Raw genomic sequence first — 12,487 nt, 5'->3', positions numbered from 1 at the left:
CACATGCTTCCGGATGTTTACCAGCGCGCTTTGAGACAGGGCATACCACAGTGTGGATGCAGTGCGTGCACACAGGCCTGGGCAGAGGATTTTGTCTGACCCTGCCATGCCTGCGAATCCCACCGCAGAGGCACATTGGCCCTGGGGAGACTCTTCCGAGGCCAAAGCTCTAGCAGCACGGCAGGTAAGCCGCTCTTCCAGCCACTTGTTCTGACCCAGGATATCCAAGCCACCAGCTTCTAAGGACAGGAAACCAAACTGACACGGAGGAGAGGTGTTGCCCTTTTATTTTAGTAGGTTTCTGGGCCTAAAAATGCTGGGCCATATATAATATGACCTGTAAGTGTAATGTTGCTGCCCTTACACAGAGCAACATATTGGACTGACAGAGTAACATTGTTAATTTAAATAATTTTTTTAAAAAAAAAAAAAACAACCCCAAAAAACAAAGTAAATCTGCTGTAAATATGTAAAGAGTATTCTTAATGATTGACAGTTTTGCAAATGGTACTGAGATCAATCTCTACGGAGAGATGGAAATGGCTAAGATACTGTGGTTCATTATTTTAACATGAAAAATAAAGATCTGTGTATTCCCCATTCAAATTGTAAAATAAAGAAATAAATAAAATCACAATATGAACATATATCAGACCGGTGGATAATTTTGACATCTATGGCTGCCTGAACAGATGACTCTTCATTACACAAGGGAGGAAGATATACACGAGATGTCAACAAATGGAAATGGAACAAAATAAAGTAAAATAAAAACATGAAGCAAACTTTTTCTCTGTTTTATTTATATTCAGGTAAAAACATGAACCTGATGAAGTAGATTATTGCAGATCTGAGAAATCAGCACATAGAACAGGACATTGAGAACATTTGCTTTCATTGTCAAAACATTTCCAACCCTCCCTCTTAAACTAAACCCAGAAAGAAAAAAAAAACAAACAAAAAAAAAAATAATATATAATAATCTGAAGAAAGAAAATTAAGGGCATTTTTTTTTTTTATATTTTTTTTAAAATATACATTAAATTGAAATGCTATGGCTGTATTAGATAAATACAGGCCAGCCAAGTTTTATTTATTTTTTTTATTATTTTAAGTTTTACATTTTGAACAAATCAAAAACAAAAAAAAAAACACCACTCAGTTCTTTATATACTGTGTAAACAGTTTTAAAGTATCCTGGAAAAAAAGGCCAGCACAAACCATGAAATCTCGGCTTCTTTTTATTGCCCCACGGGTTTTTTTTGGAGCTCATGGGTAAATATCCCTCTGATAGTTCTTACTATATTGAAAGGCAGCGTTGCTTCTTTCACATAAGCTAACAATGCGGCTGCCTGCCATCAAGTCTGCGTTTGCAGAAAACTCAATTGCACATAAGTAATCAGGGAGGCTGTGTCAAGTGAGGAAACGCTCAACTACATAGCTAGATTTGTCAATGAACAGGCTTTGCGATTCCATGTACCTGTATGCAAAATCTGCTTTTAGATGGGAACAAGCAGTGGAGGGTGTGGGCTCGTATTTAGCTCGATGGATACACACAGACTGGGATTTTTAAACTGCACAGCAATATTTATTTTCCAGCTTCAAAAACATCCCTTTTGTTCTTCCTTAGACTGTTTTTCTTTAATATCCCTCCTTTTTATTTTAAAGTCACACAGCAAAGCAATTTAAAAACTTCACTCTTGAAATAAAGGATAATTTAAGCAAAAAAAGAAAAAAAAAAAAAAATCTTTCTAAACAAACTTATGTCATGTATCGTTCAAGCCTGATCAGTTTTACACGTCCAGGGGGGTCGTTTAATGGAACTAATAGGTTTGTTTTTATTTTTTTTTTATTGTGTCTGTAGTAATCTGCATCGGTTTCCTCTACGATAAGGCGGAGAATGTCGCCTCGACTCTGGTGACGCGCTTAGAAAAGTAATCATGTTTTATCATAAGCAAGGTCCGTGGTAAGTCCCATCGGATCAAGAGAGGTGGAATGACTGTTGTCCTTCGCGAGCAGCAATTAACAGTTTCTCACGCATAATCTCAATGCTAGAATAGTCTGGCAGCTTAAGGTAGTTGACGCAGGTCATAACGGAGGGCAAGAAATCATCAGGGTTTTCGGTGGATTCAAAAGTCTTGCGAACTATGGTGAGTGGAGGGTTTAAGCTCCGGAAGCCTATAGTAAAGAGAATACAGACAAATTATATACACATCCTTAGCTCCTTTAAATATGCAAACTGGGAACAAAGGATCAAATTGGATGGATTTTACTGGGCTATTTTCATATAATGGAAAAAATGGAGTCACTTGTATTTGGCAGTCACTCTCCTCTTAAAATGCATGCTGTGGTCCAATATCTGGTGTTTAGGTCTGTATGGCCAAAATATGGCCGATTAGTTACATCCTACAGACGTCCGTAAACAACCAGCTATTGTTCAAAAGGCTATGAGAATTACCCTTGTAGTCCTAGACTGACTGGTAAATCTCAATACTGTGCTCCCCCAAAATAAGACAGGGTCATATTATTTTTGGCTTCAAAAGCGCCAAATTTGGGATGTCAAAGTTTGCTGCTTCAATGTTTTTAGATGTAAATCAGATAACTGCAACCAATACTTATCTAACCTGTGCCTGGAGGTTATCACGATTAATGATGGGCGAGTTTCGAAATATACTGTCTAATACTCACATACGCATTCCGAATAGTGTGTGCAATGCAAGTAAAAAGGGAAAAACTCGCAAAGTAACGAGTAATCCAAATGCCGTTCTATTCATGCAAGTAGCAAATAGTGCGGCATTAGGGTTACTCGTAACATTGAGAGTTTTTCCCCATTGACTTGCACTGCACACTATTCGGAATGCGTATGCGAGTATTAGACAGTACTTGTTTAGAGTATCGCAAATTCGAGTATTTCAAAACTCGCTCATCATTAATCACAATGTCTGTGCTTTAGTCCCCCTCCTCCCACTGCTTCACTGATTTTTGAGGGCAGACTGCAGGTTTTCAGTGGGAAACAAAAACCTCCCTAAGAGGCTCAAAGGGGGGTTTCCGGAAGCCGTGAGGACCGGATTAAGGTCCCAGGGCTCCAAAGGCCGCCGGTAAGGCGGAATGATGTGAGATGCGCCCTGCATGAAGGAGCGCACCTGAGCCAGCCGGGCGATACGCCGCTGGCACAAAACTGACAGAGCCGAGACCTGTCCCTTAAGGGAATTGAGGGATAGTCCTAGCTGCAGACCGGACTGTAGAAGAGACAGGAGGGTCGGCAAGGCCAAAAGGCCAAAGGATACTTCCGAGCTCGAGTCATAGTGGAGATGACTTCAGGAGGGATACCAGAAGTCGTCAAGATCCAGGACTCAAAAGCCACGCCGTCAATCTGAGAGCCGCAGGATTCTGTCGGAAAGACGGACCTCGTGAGAGAAGGTCTGGACAGTCCGGGAGATGCCATGGCACCTCTACGGACAGATTGAGCAGGTCAGGGTACCAAGCTTGCCTGGGTCAGTCTGGAGTAATGAGAATGACCCGACGGCCCTCCTTTCTGATCTTGCGCAGGACTCTGGGCAAGAGCTAGAGGGTGAAACACGTAAGACAGACGGAGATGGGACCAAACTTGAACCAGTGCGTCTGCCGCAAAAACCTGAGGATCGTGGAGCCACGGTTTGACGGCTGAGATAATCTGCCTCCCAGTTTTCCACATCTGGGATGTGGGCTGCGGATATGGTGGACTAGGAGTCCTCCGTCCACTGAAGAATGCGTTGAACCTCCAACATTGCCAGGCGGCTGAGTGTCCCGCCCTGGAGGTTGATGTAGGCAAACGCTGTAGCGTTGTCTGACTGGACTCGAATGTGCCTGGCCGCCAACAGATGGTGAAAGGCTTAGAGAGCTAGAAACACAGCTCTGATTTCCAGCACACTGATCCAGAGGGCTGATTCGGACAGAGTCCAAGTGCCCTGCGCTCCATGGTGGAGATATACTGCTCCCCAGCCGGATAGACTAGTATCCTGGTGAGGATCACCCGGGACGGGGCCAGGAAGGAGCGTCCCTGAAACAGAGGGGCCGAAGCCACCACTGAAACGAGCCCCTGGTCTGTGGCGAAGCCACCACCACGTGGAAGGAGGAAGTCCGCTTGTTCCAACAGCGGAAAATATCCAGCCGCAGAGGACGCAGATGGAACTGGGCAAGGGAATCGCTTCCATTGACGCCACCATCTGATCCAGCACCTGTATTAGGTGCCTGATGGAACGACGTCGACCGCCAGCGGAGGGACTGCTGTTTGACTAAGGGCAGCTTCACAAGTGCCGACAGAGTCTCGAATTGCGTCCCTGGGTACGTGAACTTCTGGGTCGAAGTCAGAGTGGACTTGGACAGAATGACAAGCCACCCGAATTGGTTGGAGTGGAGAGAGTGAGCGAGGCACTCCGCTAACAGTCTGCACTGGATGAAGCCCAGACTAGAAGGCCGTCCAGGACAAAAGGATCACTGCCAACCCCTAGAGGTGCAGGACCGCAATCACAGCTGCCCCGACCTTGAGAATACTCGAGGGGCCGTGGCTAACCCCAAGGGAAGAGCCACGAATTGGACCACTCCGATTGCAAAACGTAGCCAACGCTGGTGTGAAACTGCGATTGGCACATGCATCTCTGATGTCGATGGATGCTAGGGAATCTCCTTTGGTCATTGATTGATCGCAGAGACTCCATGCGAAAATGCCGCACCTGAACATGCTTGAGAAGCTTGAGATCCAGGTCGGAAGGCACCGCCCTCTTCGGGGACTAGGAATAGATTTAAGCAGAAATCTCAGAACCGTTCCCAGTCGGGAACCGGTACAATTACTCCATTGGCCTGCAAGAATGCCACAGCCTGTGAGAAGGCGGCGGCCTTGGAGCAGGGGGGAGTTGACAGAAAAAATCTGTTTGGCGGGCTGGATAGAATTCTATCCTGTAGCCGTGGGAGATGGTATCCCGCACCCACTGATCGGAGACGTGTTAAAACCATACGTCGCCAAAGTGGGAGAGCCTGCCACCGACCAAGGACGTTGCTGGCGTGGCCAGATAGCCAGGAGGAGGCTGACTTAGTGGCAGCATCTCCTGCAGTCTTCTGAGGACGCGGCTTCGTGCGCCATTTGGCTTTACGATCCTTGGCTGAGCTAGTGGACGAGGCCGAGGGCTTAGAGAACGATCAGATGGAGGAACGAAAAGAACGAAACCTCGACTGATTCCTGCCCTGGACAGGTTTCCTGGTTTAGGTTTGTGGCATGGAAGAACTCTTCCCGCCAAGAGCTTCCTTAATAATTTCATCCAGTTGTTCCCGAATAGTCTGGTCCCAGCAAAAGGGAGCCCAGCAAGGAACTTCTTTAGAAGCATCTGCCTTCCACTTCCGAAGTCACAGGAGCCTGCGGATAGCGAGGAAATTAGCAGAGGCCACCGCAGTGCAGTGAGAGTCTCCAGCATGGCAGACATGGCATAGGATGAAAAGACTGAAGTCTGGAAGTTAAGGCAACCATTTCGGGCATAGAGTCCCTGTGAGGGAATGCATCTCCTCTAGAGAAGCAGAGATGGCTTTGAAAGCCCGCACTGCTGCAAAAGCTGGGGAGAACGAGGCCCCTGCCGCCTCCATACAGATTTGGCCAGAAGGACAACCTGTCGGACAGCAAAACCTTAAGTGAGGAGCCATCAGCCACTGATACAACGGTCCGGGCTGAGAGTCTAAACACCGGAGGGACCACCTTTGGTGAATGAGCCCACTCCTTGACCACCTCTGGTGGAAAGGGAAAACTGTCATCAGAACCACGCTTTGGGAAGCGTTTGACAGAGCAGACCCTGGGCTTGATCACAGTGGCCTGAAAACTGGAGTGGTTAAGGAACACACTCCTTGTTCTCTTAGGCAAGGTAAACTGGTGCCTTTTTACCAGAGAGGGTTGCTCCTCTGATACTGGCGGATTGAGGTCCAGTACAGAATTAATGTACAGTGGGATCCTTAGAGAGGTGCCGTCAGCCACTGATACAACTATCCGGGCTGAAAGTCTAGACACCGGAGGGACCACCCTTGGTGAATGAGCCCACTCCTTGACCACCTCTGGTGGAAGGGGGAAACAGTCATCAGAACCACGCTTTGGGAGCGTCTGTAAGGACAGACTCTGGGCTTGGTCACAGTGGGCTGAAAACTGGAGTGGTTAAGGAACACACTCCTTGTTCTCTTTAAGGTATACTGATGCCTTTCTGCCAGAGGGGGATGCTCCCCTGATACAGGCGGATTGAGGTCCAGTACAAATATAATGGACGCAATCAAATCATTAGCATCTGCATCACCTTCGGAGAGATCAATGGTACATGAAGTAGCGTCCGAGCCCCTAGTAAAGACATCCTCCTCGTCCAGTGAGTCAGCTCGTGAATCAGAGCTGCGGGACAAGGAAGGACAGGGGACCCTGCGTCTCCATTTTAGGAGGACGGGGTCTGAGACCAGATGAAGAGTCCTCTGTGAGCTTTGCTGAGCGAGCCGTAGCAGCAGAAGCGCCCTCAGCTGGAGGGACCACTGATGAGCCTCCAGGCTGAGGGACCACTGTGTTTATGTGCTCGGTACAGGCAGTACGAGTCTACATGCAGTGCATATTAAGAACAGCCTTGCAGCCTTGCTCTGATGTGAGACATGCTGCAGAAGTGGGGGCTCTGTCCAGAATGACCCCCAGCAGAGTATATAAACAGAGAATATAAGCAGCTGCACAACCGGAGGTTGTGGCTTGCCAGATCGTTTAACATACATTTCTGTGCCCTCCAGTCCCCCAGCCCAGGCCCCCATTTGTCACAATGTGGTATCTCTGTGCCTATACAGACATTGAGAACGCTGATAAAATGGCGCCGGAGCGCGGAGAGGGGGCGGGGCCTACTCAGAGCGGGCAAATGAGGTATACAGGGGAGGGAATCTTTCCTCAGTGAGGAGTGTCCGTTCCCTGTGCTGAACAGCCGCTGGGCGGAGCCGCACTGTCCCTCTGCATGACTGACATGCAGGGGCAGTGAAACCGAAACTAGGCCTCAGGCGAAGTCGGGGCCTAGATTTAAACATGCGGCCAGCATGCAGGCACCATCGGCGCGGTTCTCCAGTGAAAACTGGAGAACCGGCCGGAAATGTTAACACACTCATATAACACACTCTCCCCAATAAATACAAGGAGTACAAGGGACCCCTGGAAAGACCACTTTCTGTGGTAATAACGTCTCAGTACTTAGCTTGTGAGACGCAGGTGCCAGGTCCCTGGGAGGTGAGCGCTCCGTCCGGCAGGATCCTGAAAGGGCTGCGGATGGAGACCGGTCTCCTGCAAAGCAGTGAGAACCGTGATGGCTCCCACTTCAAGCCAGAGCCCCAGGGGATGGTGAAGGAGCGCGGCATGTGAAGGCTCCAGCCTTGTAAAATCAACCTTAACAGCACCGCCGACACAGTGGGGTGAGAAGGGACATGCCGGGAGTCCAGACTGGACCCGCTTTGCTTCCAAATCTTTGAAATCCAAAAAATCAAAAATCAGAGAATGCATGTGTGTGTGTGACCTCCTGAACACAAAGCATTGAAACTGGCTAGGACTGGCTACCAGGGGGTGTATATGCTAGGAGGGAGGAGCTACACGTTTGAGTGTAGTACTTTGTGTGTCCTCCGGAGGCAGAAGCTATACACCCATGGTCTGGGTCTCCCATAAGGAACGATGAAGAAAAACAATTTTTCTGTCTCAAAACATTTGGCCATGAATGGACATAAGACGGCAGCCATCCCTCCTTACACACTATACACGTGAATACCAAGGCAAATATGCACAGGTTATCAATAGGGAGGGACCTCTAGAATCAACTTATCTCTCATAAAACATCAGATACCATAGATTTCCTCTCTTCCCCTCCCTTTGCTGTGGGGCAGAGGATTGGGACGCCCTCAGGGCCGGATTATAGGCGGGGCAGACGGGGCTCCAGCCCAGGGGCCCCCACCAAAAGAGCTTTTAAGGGGGCCCCCACCATACTTGGCACCTGTCAGCATTTTTTTTTCTTCACACCCTCTCCCCCTCCGTAAAGACAGTCTAATAAATCAGCTGTGTTTTCGGGGGGGAGGCGCGGGGTGTTGAAGCACTGCTATTTATTTGTATCTGCGTCTTTAAGACGCAAAAACAAACTGCGGGCACAGGACGCTGATTGACACCGGAAGTACCAGCGGCCGCTGGTACTTCCGGGGTCAGGTGTGCTAATGCTCCCTGCTATGTGCTGCGGCCGTACCCAGCGAGGGGCGGGCAGCTGCCCCCCCCACCCCTAGAAGCAGGGGCACGGTGTAGTGCGCCGCTGTATCTGCTGTCCCCGCTGCGCTCCTCTACACTGTGTGCATGCTAGGCACACTAGCAGGAGGCAGCGCGCTGTGCTCTGTCGGCTCTGCTGTGTGCTGTGCTCGGCATGCACCCAGTGTAGAGGAGCGCAGCAGAGCCGATGACCGCAGCTTCCTCTTTCCGTTCCTATTCAAATGTATTTGCATCTTTCAGACGTAAATACATTTGAACAGCGCGCCGGGACTGGGCCCCGCCCCCGACGTGCAGCAACGTGATGAGATCAGCACCTTGCTGACGTCATCACAGTGCTGCAGGCGCCACACAGGGGACAAGAGGAAGCGAGCGCTCCATGAAGGAGCTGAAGAGACAGGTGTAATTAATGGGGATGAGTGAGGAGGGGCTGAGGACACAACGGGGAACATTTGTGAAGGAACACAGCTCTGTGACAGGCAGAGGAGGAGTACTGTATTCCGAGGAAGGGGGGAGGAGTGTGTAGTGATGGGGCAGTGTAATTTGTGTGTGTAGGGGGTGATGAGGGTAGTATTGTGTGTGGGGGGAGGGGTAATGGAGGGTGCATTGTATCGTGTGTGTGGGGAAGGGTAATGGAGGGTGCATTGTATTGTGTGGGGAAGGGTAATGAGGGGTGCATTGTATTGTGTGTGGGGGAGGGTTAATGGGGGGGTGCATTGTATTGTGTGTGGGGGAGGGTTAATGGGGGGGTGCATTGTATTGTATGTGGGGGGAGGGGTAATGGGGGGTGCATTGTATTCTCTCTGTGTGTGTGTGTGTGTGTGTGTGTGTGTGTGTGTGAGAGGTGATGTGGGGTGCATTGTGTGTGTGTTTGTGAGGTGATGTGGGGTGCATTGTGTGTGTGTGTGAGGTGATGTGGGGTGCATTGTGTGTGTGTGTGAGGTGATGTGGGGTGCATTGTGTGTGTGTGTGAGGTGATGTGGGGTGCATTGTGTGTGTGTGTGAGGTGATGTGGGGTGCATTGTGTGTGTGTGTGTGTGTGTGTGTGTGTGTGAGGTGATGTGGGGTGCATTGTGTGTGTGTGTGTGTGTGTGTGTGTGTGTGTGTGAGATGATGTGGGGTGCATTGTGTGTGTGTGTGTGTGTGTGTGAGGTGATGTGGGGTGCATTGTGTGTGTGTGTGTGTGTGTGTGTGTGTGTGTGTGTGTGTGTGTGGTGATGTGGGGTGCATTGTGTGTGTGTGTAGGAGGTGATGTGGGGTGCAGTGTGTGTGTGTGGGGGGCTGCATTGTAGTGTGTGGTGATGTGGGGTGCATTGTGTGTGTGTAGGAGGTGATGTGGGGTGCATTGTGTGTGTGTGTGTGTGTAGGGGGTGCATTGTAGTGTGTGTGTGTGTGTGTAGAGGGTGCATTGTAGTGTGTGTGTGTCAGAGCTGTGTGTGTAAGAAGCAGTACTGTGTGTGTGTATATATGAATTAGAGCAGTCTGTGCGGCCCCCCCCAGAACTATATGGGTTCCCCAGAGCGCTATGTCACCCATCGCAGTAATGAGTACACCACCAGAGCTGTTTGCCACTCCAGTAACGTCTATGTCCCCTGCCCCTCCTGTGATGTATATACAGCAGTGCTGTCAATGTGCAGTCATGTCTGTTAGTGACAGCCATCGTGAAACACAGCCACATGTCCTGAAGGAGCTGGACGGAAACAAGCGGGAGAGGTGAGTGAGGCTGCTGGCGACTTCCCCATATTAATACCTGTAAAGGCTCATGCACACGTAACTGCTGAATATTCTGCAGCGATTTGACAGCACATGTGCGCGTCAAATCGCTGCAGAAACACTGCATAATGGATGCAGTTTTTCTGTACAGAAAATCCGATTTCATGCGCTATGGCTGATTCCCCCACCATAGACAGAGTGGGAGCTGCATCCATAGCGCACGGAATAATTGACATGCTCATTTTATGAACGCACAGATTTGGGTCAACATTTTAGCACCCAAATCACTGCGTTCATAAAAGCTACGTGCGCGCGTATCATGCACAATCTACATAGCTTGTATAGGGGACGCAGAACGCATGCATTTACACTGCAGTGCTATACGCAGTGTAAATGCATGGAATTACACAACGTGCGCACGACCCCTAATGCGTCTGTGTCTGCATATATGTCAGTGTATATGACTGTGCATATATTTGTCTGTTTATATGTATTTTTCTGAATTTGTCTTCAAATATGTATATATACGTATGCCTGTATGTGTATGTGCGTGTCTGTGTGTGGATGGGGTCCACTGAGACAGGCCACAAAAACCTGGAGCCGGCCCTGGCTGCCTTAACATTGGGATCAGTAAAAAATGTGAGTAAAGCTTTACACGCTACAATATATCTAACGATGTGTCACGTCGTAAGTGACACACATCCGGCATCGTTAGTGATATTGTAGTTTGTGACAGCTACGTGCGACCCTGATTGTGCGTTAAAACGTTGATCGCTGACATGTCGTTCATTTTCTAAAAATTGAACGTCTGGTTGTTCATCGTTCTTGAGGCAGCACACATCGCTCCGTGTGATACCCCGGGAACAATGAACTGCAGCTTACCTGCGTACTGCCGGCAATGCGGAAGGAGGTGGGCGGGATGTTTACGCCCCGCTCATCTCCGCCCCTCCGCTTCTATTGGCCGGCCGCTGTGTGACGTTGCTGTGACGCCAAATGTCCCTCCCACTCCAGGAAGTGGATGTTCGCTGCCCACAGCGAGGTCGTTTGGAAGGTACGTGTGATGGGGGTAATCGTTTGTGCGACACGGGCAACAAATTGCCTGTTCCGCACATATGATGGGGGCGTGTGTGATCGCATGCGAGATCGAAATGTGTAAAGCAGCCTTAACTCTACTTTCCGTGTATAAGTGACGGCTGTGAGTGATCCTGGACTGTGTCTGTATTGTAGTACTGTAAATCTGAATGTGGCAGAACAGGATAAATGTTCATTGGATTTATATCTAAATGCTACGGTTCGCGCTCTACTGTTATGGCTAAAAATGTTAACGTTATGGGGCCCCCACCAGATTTTCTGCCCAGGGGCCCCCACCAACCTTAATCCGGCCCTGGACGCCCTTATATTATTTGGTACACTGTATGATTGACTGGTGTCACAGAGTTCTGAGGATTCAGCTGACATTCAGTTAATGGATGGCCACCATAAAATCAACCACAAACATTTAGTACATTTTAGCTTAACGTATATACTCTAGTATAAGCCAACCTGAGTATAAGCCAAGACCCCTAATTTTACTACAAAACACTGGGAAACCTTAATGACTCGAGTACAAGCCTAAGGTGGGAAATGCAGCAGCTACAGGAAATTTTCAAAAATAAAATTAGATAATAAAATGTAATGTTCCACATCCTTCTGCCCTATGGCAATATGCCCATCCTCGTAGTAATGTGCCCCATCCTTCTGCCCTCTAGTAATGCGCCCAATCTTTTAGTAATGTCCTCATTCCAATCCCCTATTATGCCGTTGCTTTTAACGTCCTGTACACTCACTGCTGCCATCATGGCTTTACTGAAGATGAATACTTTGTGGTGTCACAAAGCTTTCAACTGAAGTAAAGCCATGACGGCAGCCTGCAGTGACAGCTTTGTGCACTGGATGTGATCATCGAGGGGTCTATGTGCCTGCGGACTGCAAGAAGTAAGTAAGAGGACGCCGCGGGAATGGAGGATAGGTGAAAATAATTTATTATGGGAACGTCACTCGAGTATAAACTGATGGGGGGCGCTTCCAGCATAAAAAAAATGGAATGAAAAATTTGTCTTATACTCAAGTATAAATGGTACTTAGATTAGTTTGAATATTAAATAACGAAAGCAAAACCTGACAGATTCTCACCTCCAACCGGCAGTCTTGGGCTCCCTGTGACAAACTGGAGGAAAAGTCTCTGCTGCTCATGGTCAAAACTGCTCAGGATTTCAAAGAGAAATTTCACAGCTCGACTGCAAGAGAATTGAAGGACATATTACAGTAAGGTTATACAGGGTAAAGCAGAATGTGCACTAAATATCAGAATTAAAAATAAAGAATAGTTTTCTGCTGACCTATCATGTGTGTATCCGTGGTCAGGCCTACAGCACTCCATCAGCGTCTTCACATCCCAAGGATCAGCCTTGCTGCCACAGAGAAGTTGATCCAGCTGTTGAGAAGGCAATGATCGCAGAAATTACTAAATATAGA

The 12,487-nt window shown here is 48.4% G+C and overlaps 1 protein-coding gene across 1 annotated transcript in view; it reads right to left on the bottom strand.

Moving 5' to 3' along the window:
* Nucleotides 1-782: 782 nt before the first annotated feature.
* Nucleotides 783-12,487, bottom strand: part of TRIP12 (thyroid hormone receptor interactor 12) — a 221,968-nt gene continuing 210,263 nt past the window's right edge. Inside the window, 3 exon segments of the mRNA XM_075341548.1 lie at nt 783-2,178; nt 12,146-12,249; nt 12,352-12,446. Coding sequence (XP_075197663.1) covers nt 1,982-2,178; nt 12,146-12,249; nt 12,352-12,446 — 396 coding nt within the window. The 3' untranslated portion in view covers nt 783-1,981.

This window comes from Anomaloglossus baeobatrachus, chromosome 3 (genome assembly GCF_048569485.1).
Source record: "Anomaloglossus baeobatrachus isolate aAnoBae1 chromosome 3, aAnoBae1.hap1, whole genome shotgun sequence".
NCBI lineage: Eukaryota > Metazoa > Chordata > Amphibia > Anura > Aromobatidae > Anomaloglossus > Anomaloglossus baeobatrachus.
The sequence above is the reverse complement of the archived record's forward strand: the minus strand, read 5'-3'. Positions and strand labels throughout refer to the sequence as shown.